The 13,318-nt window shown below is 36.3% G+C and overlaps 1 protein-coding gene across 1 annotated transcript; it reads left to right on the forward strand.

Annotated features, from left to right (window-relative positions):
* The first annotated feature begins 938 nt into the window (after positions 1 to 938).
* Positions 939 to 10,006, forward strand: LOC126857839 (homeobox protein SIX2). The gene is made up of 4 exons (XM_050607655.1): positions 939 to 2,885; positions 3,105 to 3,566; positions 8,243 to 8,565; positions 8,836 to 10,006. The coding sequence occupies exons 1-4, from the start codon at positions 2,509 to 2,511 to the stop codon at positions 9,012 to 9,014; spliced, it is 1,341 nt and encodes a 446-aa protein (XP_050463612.1). The 5' UTR covers positions 939 to 2,508; the 3' UTR covers positions 9,015 to 10,006.
* The last annotated feature ends 3,312 nt before the right edge of the window (positions 10,007 to 13,318 follow it).

Consider the following 13,318-nt stretch of genomic DNA (forward strand, 5'->3'; position numbering starts at 1 on the left):
TGACACGTTCCATTTCCGGTGTTTATTGGTCTCGCGTATATTCCGTGATTCCTCGGCTGGCTCCGCGATAGTGGAAAACAGTATCTACCACGCGAAACAAAAATCGCACAAAAATTGCTGAATATCATAAAATGGAAGCTATGCGGTAAGCACATAATAAAAAACGAAATCTTTCTTAAGCAAATTTCTGTTGCCATCTACGCGCTTTAAATTAGTTTAAAATAAATTTTACAAAATAAACAAAATAGTAAAAAAGTGATCTCAATTATCGATTAATTTCTTACTATTCTCAGATTTGAAGATATAATTATTTTAAGATATACGTTTACGAAAATGCACGAATTAAGGATTAAGGATTATTAAGGATTAAAATTAAGGCCCAAAGGTACGTCAGACGAGAAAGCAAATAAAACAAGAGTCTAATATCAAGAGAAAAAAAAATCTGGCTGCATAATAGCATAATTTGGCACAGCAGTTACATAATAAAAAAAAATTACGCGAGCCAAAGACTCGAGAGGGGAAATCGTTGAAATTCGATATATCCAGGTAATCGGTCCGTCGCGAAGATCGCCAGGTGAGAGAATCCAGCACCACGTACGGAGGTATCGGAGGAAGCGTCGCGTCGGGACCAGCAGCGGTGGCGGCGGCTGATGATCTCGGATGGGGATGATGTCATCGTTTGGGGGTAGAAAATACGCACCGCCCCCGAGTTAGACCAATGGCATGACGTTGCATACTGCACGGCGACCAATCGTCTCGCACATCGCGCGATTCTGCTGCCGAAAAAAAAAAGTGGAAGACGAGCAGGAAACCGAGGGGAAAAGAAGGAGAGAAGAAGAGAGTGAAAGAGAAAGAGAAAGAAAGAGAGAGAGAGAGAGGGAGAGAGAGGAGGAGAAAGAGAGAAAGGACGGCATCGTCAGCATCGCACCACCACAACCGTCGATGGAGGCGGCCGCACGACCACAATCCAACGACGGAAGCCAGCGCGACGGCGGCTTCCACCACGAGAACGAGTAGCGTCGAGTTCGCCTTACTAACTTGGTGACTTGATCAATCAGTGTGAGCGCGGTCTATCGCGGCCAAAAAGCAATTCCATTCGACGAGTGTCGATTGCGCAATCGGTTATCTGTTCGCGCGATCCGCAAGTTTGCGCGATTATCGCATCGCGACCGGGAAGGTCAATCGGTAACGCAAGAGCTGGTGGTCTCGGGACAGAGACGATCCGATATAGTGTCGCTGCTACCACGCTGGTGTCTGAGAAAAATATCCTTACACTTCCGTCGCGCGAGTTCGATGCCTTCGCTGCGGGTGGTTCAGCTAATAATGATCGGCCGCAAGGATTAAGGGCCCAGGTAGCAGAAATTTGCGGACACGCACTTGACAGCGAATGGACAGTGGACCGACAATGGATATCTTTGAAGAAGGATGATCGAGGTCTTTTGCACGCGCGAAGGATTATTGCGGATGCGTCAAGTATCGCATTATGATTACATAATTCATTATGAACCGTCGTCGGAATATTTTTAAAAGTTCAGATTTGGTTTCAGCTACTGGAACTCAAGTCCGCAGTTATTTGCTTACAGTGCGGAAATCAAATACTATTTTCAAGGACAAATAAATAATTACACACGCGTAATATATATTAGAAATTATATGCTTTTTTTTTTTTTTATCAAAGATTTAAAGCGCAAAATGATTATCGTTTACAGGCTCGCGTTTTTCAAAGTGTTAAACGCAAAGGTAAAAACTGACAATTATGTGGATTATTGTGACATTGTAATGATTGAAAAATAATTATTAAGCATTCGAGTTACTCTTTTGTGATAAAGTACATGGACCGTCGGATGTATCATGAGAGAACGACGCTTTTATAGATTTCATAGATTTTTTGTGATCTCGTAAAAAAATTGTAAAATCTTTCAAAATTAAAACTTGCAAATACGCTCATTTTTTGTTGAAAAAAATATCAAGGCTTTATTGGAGTAAGTCTTGATGAATGAGAATGTAGTCGGCGTCATTATGAATGAAAGTGCGTGATTAAACAATCGTCGCGTCCACTTGAACGTGCGGATGCTTACTTTCGTCATCAGTTATTCATCCGGCTGATCTATAAGACACAACGTTATAGTATCCCGAACTGCTGAATAGCAGAAGCGGAAAAGTACGCCTCGCAAACACTCGACGATAAAAAGCCTACAAGTGACAATATATAATATATAGACAATGAAAGAACGTTCGCAGTGATACAGAATTGCCAGTGAATTTTCGAAATAAACAAGTCGCGCGGCACAGAGTGTTGATCCATTTTTCATTTCCAATTTTGAGAGCGGGAAATCGCATTTTTAATCGAGACAAGTGGTTTTCAAGATTCGAAAAACGCGGAGAAAGCTCGCGTTTGTTGCGTTCTATTATATTTCCCGCGCTCCGGGACCGGCGAATGTGCTCGGAACCCTGTCGTCTTCTGTCCGACACCTCGGTTCATGAGAGCCACGCAGCCGCCAGCCAAGGATGTCGGACAGTTCGGAACAGCTGTCATCGCCGAACAGCGACTGCAACAGTCAGATGGGCGTCGTGCATCGCAATGCAACCGCGCAGTACGGCAACGCGACGTCGATGTCCGGTCTCGGGTTGACTCATCATCCCCAGAATCTGACGCCTACGTCGAACGGCAGTCCCTCCTGGAGAGCTCCCGCGGATACCGATCCGCAAGAGCTCTCCACCTGCAGCTCCGCCAGCGTGAGCACAAACATCACCAACATTAGCAGCCTCTCCTTCAGCAGCACCACCAGCCTCTCCCTCAGCAGCACCAGCAATTTCACGCCCGAGCAAATATCCTGCATGTGCGAAGCGCTTTCGCAGAGTCAGGACATCGAGAAGCTGTCGAGGTAATTCGAAGGGCGCGTTATTCCTTATGTAAGATGTATAAAAAAATCTTTTATCGTACTTTATATATTATATATTCTTCATATTTTCCGTATTTTTCATTGTTCGTTTAAAAAATATTGTTCAAAGTTTATTCTTTTTATAGAATTGCCCGAATTATGAAATTATTCTCTTGCGAGGTATATTAAAAAAAAAAAAAAACTCTGTGTTTTTCATATTAGATTTCTTTGGTCCCTGCCGCCTGGAGAACTGCTGCGTGGTGGCGAGAGTGTCCTGATGGCACGTGCCGCCGTTGCCTTTCACCGCGGAGCTTACCACGAACTCTACTCGATTCTGGAAAGCCATCCCTTTTCGCCACGCCGTCACCCTGAACTTCAACAAATGTGGTTTAAATCGCACTACCGTGAAGCTGAGAAAATTCGCGGTCGACCATTGGGCGCCGTCGACAAGTATCGACTGCGTAAAAAGTATCCGCTGCCGAAGACGATCTGGGACGGCGAGGAGACCGTTTACTGCTTCAAAGAACGATCGAGAAACGCCTTGAAGGAATGTTACATGAGAAATCGATATCCCACCCCGGACGAGAAGAAGAATCTCGCGAAGAAGACCGGCCTGACGCTGACCCAGGTGTCAAATTGGTTCAAGAATCGCCGGCAGCGAGATCGCACGCCGCAAACGAGAACGTAAGTATTTCGTATTACAAATAAATTTCACCCACATCTATTGTGAAAACATGAGAAAAATTTAAGCTCGTCAATTTTTAATTAAATTGCAAATATATTTTACGTGGGGATGGTTATACTCGTAATTGTATTTAAATCAAAAACATTTTTTCTACGCATAAAAAAAAAAAAGAGAAAGAAGGAGAATAATTGATAAAATTAATTGGTTTCATATTGCTTGATAATACAGCGGTTTTTATTTATCTGACAATATAAACAAGGATGTACTTTGTTTAATTAATTTTGTCGTCACCGCACTCTTATTTTCCCATGAAAATTGTGATTGTTCACTAATGACGGCGAACCTCGATTTCTATCCTGTGGTTGTCAGATGCATGGAAAACACATGTGTCGACGGGGGGTCCCTATTCTTCCCAGCAACAAGTGTTCTTTTTCGAAATGTGCCGCATGTGCCAAATATGCAGGATATACAAATCACTTCTATTTTATTTGCTCTCCGGTATTATCGACCATTGTTTTTTTGAAGAAAAATAAATTTTATTTTTTTTTTCAATTATCATGAGCGGTGACATAATGTAGTAGCATTAGCTCGGAACAAAAATAAATCAAATGAAATTAGTTCAAGACATAAATACGAGAATGTTTTGCAATAAGAATAAAATTATTATTAGGAAAACTAGCTATTTTTTTAAATATTGAGTGTCGAGGGAGGAAATCCTTATCCTTTCCAGCGATAAGTGTTCCAATAAGTGTCCTTTTGCAGTATTAAATAAATGGTATTAAAAATTGTGATAAAAATTATATTAAAATTATAATTATATTGTACGTTCAAAGAAACACAAACGCGGAGCACGCATAATATTTCTTTCTTTATAATCAAAAATTAGATTATTTAATCTTCAAGGCATAGATTCCTTCGTCCTGCAGCCACAGAAATATTTACCGAATTGAAAACGATAACCGAGCGATGATATAATCGTGAAACATTCTTCAGGGATCCGGTGTTGTTCGGTTCTCCCGTGTGATTATCTAATCCGCGGGCTTATCTAATTAATGTCTGTGTCGTGTTGACGTCCTTTGTGGTGATTACGAGGGCGGGAGGGGGTGGGGAGGGGAATGAGGTCTGGCAGTTCTATGCGTAACACTGGGGCTTGTTATGTTAGGCGCGAGGTTCATTGGTAAACGATACACCCGAGAGAAAAGCGGCGGGAGAGACGTAAAAAAGAAACGTAGACGGAGTCACGCTTAGATAATGCCGGACGCGTGTTCAGCCAGTTTATTGACATAACAGGGGTAGAGCAAATTACGATAAGATCAGGCAACGTAGACTTAATCTCTTGGGATCGAGACGCACGAGATCGAGAGCGGAATTCTTGGGAGCGACGCACGAAAATCCGTCGCTCAAAGAGAAGTCCGCTTACTTGGTATCGTAATAAAATTTTAGTTACATAAATAATAATATTAGATAAATTGAATTGGACTCTGATGTATGTATAATATATAATTTTTAAAAATTATAAAAGAATGAAAAAAATTTTAATGCATACTCTCTTAAATTGGATCAGTGAAACACACTCTTTGCTTTCATTGATTATGGCAATAAGATTTCATTTAAAAATCAATTTTACTGTTTGCAATACTTAATATACTTATAACTGAGACCATTGCTTATCAGTGATAATACTGATTTCAATTAAGAGAGAGTAGAAAAAAATATTCACTTTTATATATTATATACCCTTAAATATACATTTAATATTATCAATACATAATATTATTTTCGAATTTTGCTTATATTCTTCATAACTTTCATTTTCAAAAGAATCTTTTGACGAGACTTCTTCGCTGGGAAATTTAACAAAAATCTTGTATCTGGAAATGTATAAAATATATTGACTTGTACTACTTAGAAAAAATATAATAAGCTTAAATGTGTTAAAAACATATTTTTCCGTCGATGAAAGGGACGAAATTCGCATGGCTTCTTGTGGGTCCGTTAAAGAGCGGTAAGGCCCAGCAAAGGGAGAAAGAGAGAGAGAGAAAAAGAAAGAGAGAGAGAGAGAGAGAGAGAAAGAACAGGCCATGACCGTCGCGTAGCCATAACAACGCTGCGTTCGTTCTCCGGTCCGTTCCTTTCTTCGCGCGCACGCACGAGCACGCATAACGCGCCGCCAGAAATTCACGCAGCACACGCATACGTGTTCCTTTGTGCGCGTAAGGGATACTTGCGTGTATATATATATATATATATGTGTGCGTGTGTGCGCGGTGTCAGCCATCGCTCTGGCATCGAGAGACATTCGGCTGACCAGCCAAGACTACTCCGTCGCTCTGATCGATCTCGCTACTGTTCTCTCCCGTCATTCGTATCTCAATTTCTTTCTTCACTCTGTGAATAATATTTTAGTAATATTCTTTAGAGATAAAATATGGGCTTTGAATGAGAACAAAGAACACGTTCTCTTATAAACAATTTGTAAAATCTGTTAAATTTGAAATATTTTTGCGCGCGATGAAAATATGTGAAATATTATTATCTCTTGAATGCATAAAGGGAGGATTTGTTCAATGAAATATTTTTAACGACTTTAATAAAAAAATTTTCTCCCTTCTCAATTATTTTTATAGAGAAATCTCTCGCAGTTATTCTTTAGCAGAATATACAAATATTTTTAAAGTTATCGAAATTAATTTTCTGCTGAGCTTTTACAAAGCCTCCCAAGAGTTAATTAACGAAGATCAAAGCTATTTAAATTTTATCTTACGCTAATCTACATTTATAAGTTTCTCTATCTACTGATAAAAAGATCTTGTTTATTTAGAAAATATTTTAGAAGAGTTTACCAAACTTGAGGATCTGAGCTTTAAGAGGGCCAAGGAGTTATAATTTCCCGCTAAAAATTAATTTTTGAGTTTTCAAACGATATTATCCACCCTTCGCAACCTTCTACGCAAACTTCTCGCAGCATCTACCATCGTTTCTCCTGCTTTCGAGAAAACAATTCTTGGTGGCAGAGAAGCAAGTCGAACTTCCTCCCTTTTCCCGTCCTTTAGCGTCCTCCCGCCTCTCGCCGAAGGCTCTAGGAAAAGGAAACGCGACGCCCCATTACCGTTTTATGACGCAGCTTCGGTTACATCTCCCGTTTCACCATTGAGCTGTTCGCACTACCAATAGTTTACTACATAAAGGCCACGGCCGGCCCTCTGCCGCTACCTCGATTTATCTTTACGTGTGCCGTGCAAGTACGAGGACGCGCCTTCTTCCTCGTTAGGAGAAGCACCGGGTCGCCAACGGGAGTGATGCGAAGATTATAAATGCGGTTCCATCTGATAATTTTCTAAGTGTCATTGTGTCACTCAAATTTCCACGGCTAACTTTAATACAGATTTATTGAATCATGCGCGCAAAATTGCTGATAATCGAATTGATCTATCGCATTCATGTATTTGAAAAAAATAAAAAAAGGAAAAAAGTCATTATGAAATTTCCAAGTTTTCCGAGAGTTATGCGTCCACTTATTACGACATAACACAAGCGACCTTAATAGCCTCCCCGAAATATTATCGAAATGAGCCCTAAAATTTCCTTCCCTCTTCCCCACCTGTCCCTGGGAGACTGGACTCCCATTCGCCAGGCCGGAGAAAGGGATTCGGGGTAAGCAGGCGTTACGCGCAGGGCGTATTTCTTCAAATCCCAGACCTTGAGACGCGACCATAAAAATGCGCGGCTCGACGTTCGTAGAGAACGAGCGAGTGCGATGTGGAGAGCAACGCGGAACATGGAGCAAAGGCGACTCATGGTCATGGGCGGAGCTGCTCTCGCACATGGACCACCGTGCGTGACGCACACGCGCGCGCACGCGCGAGTGCGTGAGCGCGTCGGCTTCGCGGTTCGTTTCCACGACGGCAGCGAATATAGAACAATAATGCTCGACGGAATAAGATGGTCATCGTCGTCGCCTTCGTCGTTATTGTTCTCGTCAGCGCCATCGACTGGACGACCTTTTGTGTCTTTCATCTCTTTCGTCCGCAAGAATTGTCAGAAAAAAAAAATTTGTAAAAATTCTCAGTATATTCCACATGCATATGTTATGTTCTAATATATTTTCATCGGACTGTTCAAAGAATCGGCGCTTTTTTTTCCTATAGTGACAATTTTTTTGTTCAGTTTTAAGACAATATACACACAGTATGATTCTTAACAAAAATTTCCCGACTTTTTTAACAAGATTTATGATCGTCATTCAATAGTGCGTTCAAATGGTTTTTTTCTCAAGTAAGCCTTAGTCCCTTTTGTTTCTGTTGAATGGTTAATTTGTCTCGAGTCGATTTTCACTTGCCCTCTTCAAAATATCATTGACAAGCATCTTGACAATCTATTGACTTTTAACGGTTTGGTAAAATGAAACAAAGAACCTTAAAAAGAACAAATCTCTAATTAAGACAGAAAATATTCGATAGAAAATACTTTTATATAATTTTGTACATCAAAATATGCAAAAATTTGAATGGAAAGCAGGAATGTAATACTTGTGCAATTAAATTGGAGACTTCAGAAATGACGCCTATGATAAGAATATATTTGACGAAAAAAAAAAAAAAAAATATTTTTTTGTATATACAAAGACTATTTTTTCGAATACCTTTTAATATCGTAAAACATAATCTGTTTACAGAGAGATGTTATCGTTGAATTGTCAAAGCACGACTAACAACACAATTAGTAGCTCGGTGAGCAATGGTGGCAGCCTCCAGTCGTTGCAGAGCATCGATTCCGATAGTCCAAATCTAACGATGTCACCTCTGTCGACTATGGGCATGTCCCCAGTCGCCATGAATCCGTGCAGTCCGATGGGTATGAGTCCCATGGGGCCTCATCATGGCTACGCTACTCCCGTTACGCCGTCGTCCGTTCATACCGCGCATCCCCATAACGGCGGATTGAGCCCCATGAACGATGTTAAGGCTCTGTGCTACGGACGCAGCGTGTACGACACAGGTATATTATATAAGCAATCAAAGAATATCAATATGTTTCCTTTTATCAAAATATATATTTATTATTATATATTTATTTACTTTTTAACACCAGATATTAATACTTGACTTCAAATTCGTTATTTCTAGCTCGTCAATTTTGTATTTATCAATTCAATTTAACTTTAATTATTCGAGTGAAAAAATTATGAATTAACTTGCGATCGATATCAATATACGCGGACTTCTATACTTCATGCACTATTTTAATCTTCAATATTTCAAACCCGAGGAAAAGACGCGTGCTCGGAGCAGAGCTCGGTCTACTACTCCAGCCACTCCAGCATGCATCATCAGTATTACCAGCAGACCCATCAGATGATGTCCACGTCCCATCATCATCACCATCATCAGCAAAGCGTACCGGCCGGTTACGAGATCATGCTACCGCCGCCTCAACATTCCATGTGACCAACGGATTACGAGAGTGACCGAAGTAACCAGGCTCATCACGGCCAGAGTGACGACGGGCTCGCGCGTATACACGCCTTCGCCTGATCTTACGGCTTTTTCTTTCGACTTTATCCAAGTCGTATCGCAGATAAAGAACGGCAATCGAGTGGATGAAAACTTAGAAAAACAGCCGTTCTACAATTCGGATCATTCAACGCACTCTCATTGTCTCCCTTAAAATATTTACTTGCAAGAGCGTCGAAACTTTCTACATGCAGTGTAAATGTACGATATGCTCTGACGATTCTTAAGTGAATGTAGGTCTCTTGGGTTCTGCAATTTAGAGAAAATTATTGACTTTGAATCTATTTCAAAAGGTGGGCAAACACACGGTGACTTTTTTTAAAAATAACTAACTTGTATGTGTATTGATGCAATAAAAGAAAAGATAGAAAATTTATATGTCAAACGCATGCACACAACATATACATACACATGTACATCAGATAGAAAATCTAATGAACTATCTATAAATCGATAAATTAAAAATATAATTAAATAAATTTTTCTTTTTAAGCAGGAAATATTTTTGAACTTAATATATGACTATATGAAAATATTGTAATTATGAAATTATGAATTTACTTTTTGAAATGAAATATAAATCGAATCAAATTAATCCGTTGCCGTTTTTCATTTTTAATATCAATTCGAAATATATTGAATGAAAATTACCGTGTAACCCACAGATGATTATGTTAATCGTACAGATTCATGCAACCAAATGTTATGTCACGAAACTATGGGCACGTTTTAACCAATGAGAAGACGAGAATATACTTAAAAGACTTGGGAGGAGCTAAAAAACTGGTTTTATTTCGCACACCCTTCTTCAAGGTGTTCCGTATGCGATACGCGCGCTCCAGGTGCTCTTAATTTTTTTCAGAACACACATGCAAAAATATTTACTTCATATATTTGTATTCTCAGACATTTTATAATCTCATGAAAAATCTGTGGTTTAAAGCATAGAGTTGATTTTTAAATGCTTGTAAATTTAAATACTTGTAATTTAAAATTTGAATGATTGATTAAAACTGATTTTTTAAATATACTTCTTTTTGCATTAATAAATTTAAATCATCTTTTATTTATTAAAATCTATATAATAAATATTATTATAAAATCAATTTCTAATTTCGAAGATTAAGCTCTTTGCAAAAAAAAACTTATTTTATGTAATTTATATATTAATTGATTTATTTTATATAATAAAATATTGGTCACACATATGTATGCAGGATTCCTATCCCTAATGTATGTAAGAAAGATGTTTATTTCGCATCAGATATATGATATATTTTTGACGTCATGTAAGATGTTGGTGTATTACGTACTATTGTAAATTGCTACGAGAAAATCCGCAAAATCCGTTTATAGTAATGTTTCTGGCAAAGTTTCACGCAAAGGAAAGTAACAGAGAAAAAGCAATTAGCGTGTAGCGCAGCTGAGAGAAATTGTGCTACCTATACTTTTCATTGTTAATTGTATATAGCCGAGAAAGATACATATACGATATTAAACGGATTATGTATGTAATGTATATAATGTCAAGAAATAACGATGTATTATGGATCACTGGCTTTTAATAAATAGACCTGTGTTCATACGTGAACACCCTTACTCCTCTCTTTTCCTATTTTGTTTTATAAAAAATGCACATAAAGCTATATTTTATGTATATATTATTATGTATTGATGTTTATGCATATAACTATATATTTCTATAAACATTTTTGTGCATTTTGTTTAATCTCATATTTTTTAGACAAATCAAGAAAGCAAATTATTTTATATAAAATTGTGTTTTTTTTTATTATTTCATTAATTTTTCTTATATCTATTTTTATCTACAAAATTTAAAAAAAACATATTTAATAATTATTAATAAATATCACGTTAAAAATTTATCAAATTAACGTTTATGTAAAAGAAATATATAAAAATGTCGATATTAATAGTTAAATTAATAAATATCTTCAATGAAGACTTATGTACAGCAGTTGGTAAACTCACCATCTAGACATGATGAGTCGAGATAATGCGAACAATCTCTCATAGATAACACTAGTGATATCTATATGAAAAGTATTTCTAATAGATATGTTCAAAAAAGAAAAAGAAGAGAAGAAGATAAAAAAAAAAATAAAGATTTGAAAAATATATTTTAATATTGTAAAAGCGTAAACAATAGCGCGCTAATGTTAGAGATATATTATCATTCGCGCGGCGATAATCGATCAGGAAAATAGTGATACGAGACACTTCATTAAGTTCCTTTTCTAAATACGATCACGAAAAATAGGAAATAATTTTTATGATTAATGATTAATTATCTTTTATATATGTGTAAAATAATACATAACTATATCGAGACAATAAATCTCGAAGCACACATTTTGTAATGTTCAATTATTTAAAGAAATCAGTGATAAGAATCAAAATTTTAAATTTTATAATTTTATCATTTTATTGCAATTTTTATGAGCAATAATTATTTTCCTATTTTGATATTTATAGTTAAATATATTTCGTCCGATACTTTTTCGTACAAGACTTTTCAATAATTTAAATATAATTCAAATTGGAAACGTGCAATAGAATAACAAGATCAAATAATTAATATAACAAAACGCTTCTGTAATATATAATCATTTGAGAAATAATTAATTTATAATTTACTTATAATTTAACTTACTTCTATAATATAATATCCCGTATATTCATATACCTATGTCATAATACGTAATATTTCGACAACAAATTATTAATAACATGGTACTCGGAGTACTTGACGATGTAAACATTAGCGCGCTATTATTAAGATATTACGACTTATGGCTTATCATTCGCACGGCGACACGCGAATAGAAAGGTGGTAGAGCGCGAGGCACTCCATCAAATTCCTTTTTTAAACGCGATCGCGAAAAGTACCGGAAAATAATTTGATATAATAAATAATTAATTATCTTTCATATATCTGAAATAACATTTCGCGTAATGTATACATATATTTAATCAAGAACCGAAGTGACAGAATTCAAAATTGTAAATTATTGATTTGTCGCGATTTTTCTCTCCCTTAAATAAAAATTATTTTTTTAAAAACACTTAAAGTGCAATTATATTTTGTAAGATGCTTTTTCGTTTAACTTTTCGACAATTTAAATATGATTCGGATTGAGAACGTATAATAAAATAGTCGAATCACAGGTCCGAATAATTAACATATACCGATAAGCTCCTTGATAAATTAATCGTTTAATAAATAATTAATCTATAATTTAAAATACTAATATTATATAATATTTCGCAAATATTATATTATAATATATATTTTATAACGTAAAATATTTCGACACCGAACAATACCTAACATGGTATTCGGCCTTGGCGACGTAAACATTGGCGCGCTAATGTTTACGTATGATGGCTTTGCTATTATTATTTATACGGAGACATTTGAATAGAACTATAGTGGGGCGAGATGTTTAAATTTCTTTTTCACATGTTATCATTCGCACGACGATACTCGAGCAATAAAGTAGTAGTGCGCGAGGGACACTGTCACAAATTCCTTTTTTAAATGTGATCGTGACAAGTATCGGAACATAATTAAATATAATTAATAATTAATTATCTTTTACATATCTGAAATAATATTTCGCGTAATGCATATACATTTAATTAATCAAAAACCAAAGTGACAGAAATCAAAATTGTAAATTATTGATTTGTCGGGATTTTTCTCTTCCTTAAGCAAAAATTATTTCTTTAAAAATACTTAAAGTTCAATTATATTTCGTCCGGTGCTTTTTCGTTTGAATTTTCGATTTAAATATGATTCAGATTGAGAGCGCATAATAAAATAATCAAAGTATCATCCAAAGTATCGCGCGTACAAGTGGAAGTATTTTTTAATAAAAGTGCGGGAGTGCCGTTTAAAATATCGCGCGTGTGAATCAACCTGAGAGGAGGAAGAGGCCTAGGAGAGGCATCGGGCATCGGTTGAGCAGTCCTGTGGTAAGTAAATTATTATTTGTATATTAATTATTTATTAATTACATATCGTGCAATTTAAATTAAACAATTAATGGCGTAATTTTATTTTGTAATTATATGATTTAAAGAAAAGAGAATTAGAGAAAAAGGTTTTCACTTTTAGATTACAATTTTTATATGAAATTATTAGAGTTATTAATAACTTTTTTTCAAAATTTATAAAATTATTTTATTGATCAGCTTATTATTATATACAATTC

The sequence above is a fragment of the Cataglyphis hispanica genome, chromosome 23 (genome assembly GCF_021464435.1).
Source record: "Cataglyphis hispanica isolate Lineage 1 chromosome 23, ULB_Chis1_1.0, whole genome shotgun sequence".
Classification (NCBI taxonomy): Eukaryota; Metazoa; Arthropoda; class Insecta; order Hymenoptera; family Formicidae; genus Cataglyphis; species Cataglyphis hispanica.

Bases quoted from the DNA above. Each gene is read 5' to 3' on its own strand.
- LOC126857839 (XM_050607655.1), top strand. From the start codon at position 2,509: ATGTCGGACAGTTCGGAACAGCTGTCATCGCCGAACAGCGACTGCAAC. The intron at 2,886-3,104 runs GTAATTCGAAGG...TTTTCATATTAG, and splicing joins GACATCGAGAAGCTGTCGAG to ATTTCTTTGGTCCCTGCCGC. The intron at 3,567-8,242 runs GTAAGTATTTCG...ATCTGTTTACAG, and splicing joins CGCACGCCGCAAACGAGAAC to AGAGATGTTATCGTTGAATT.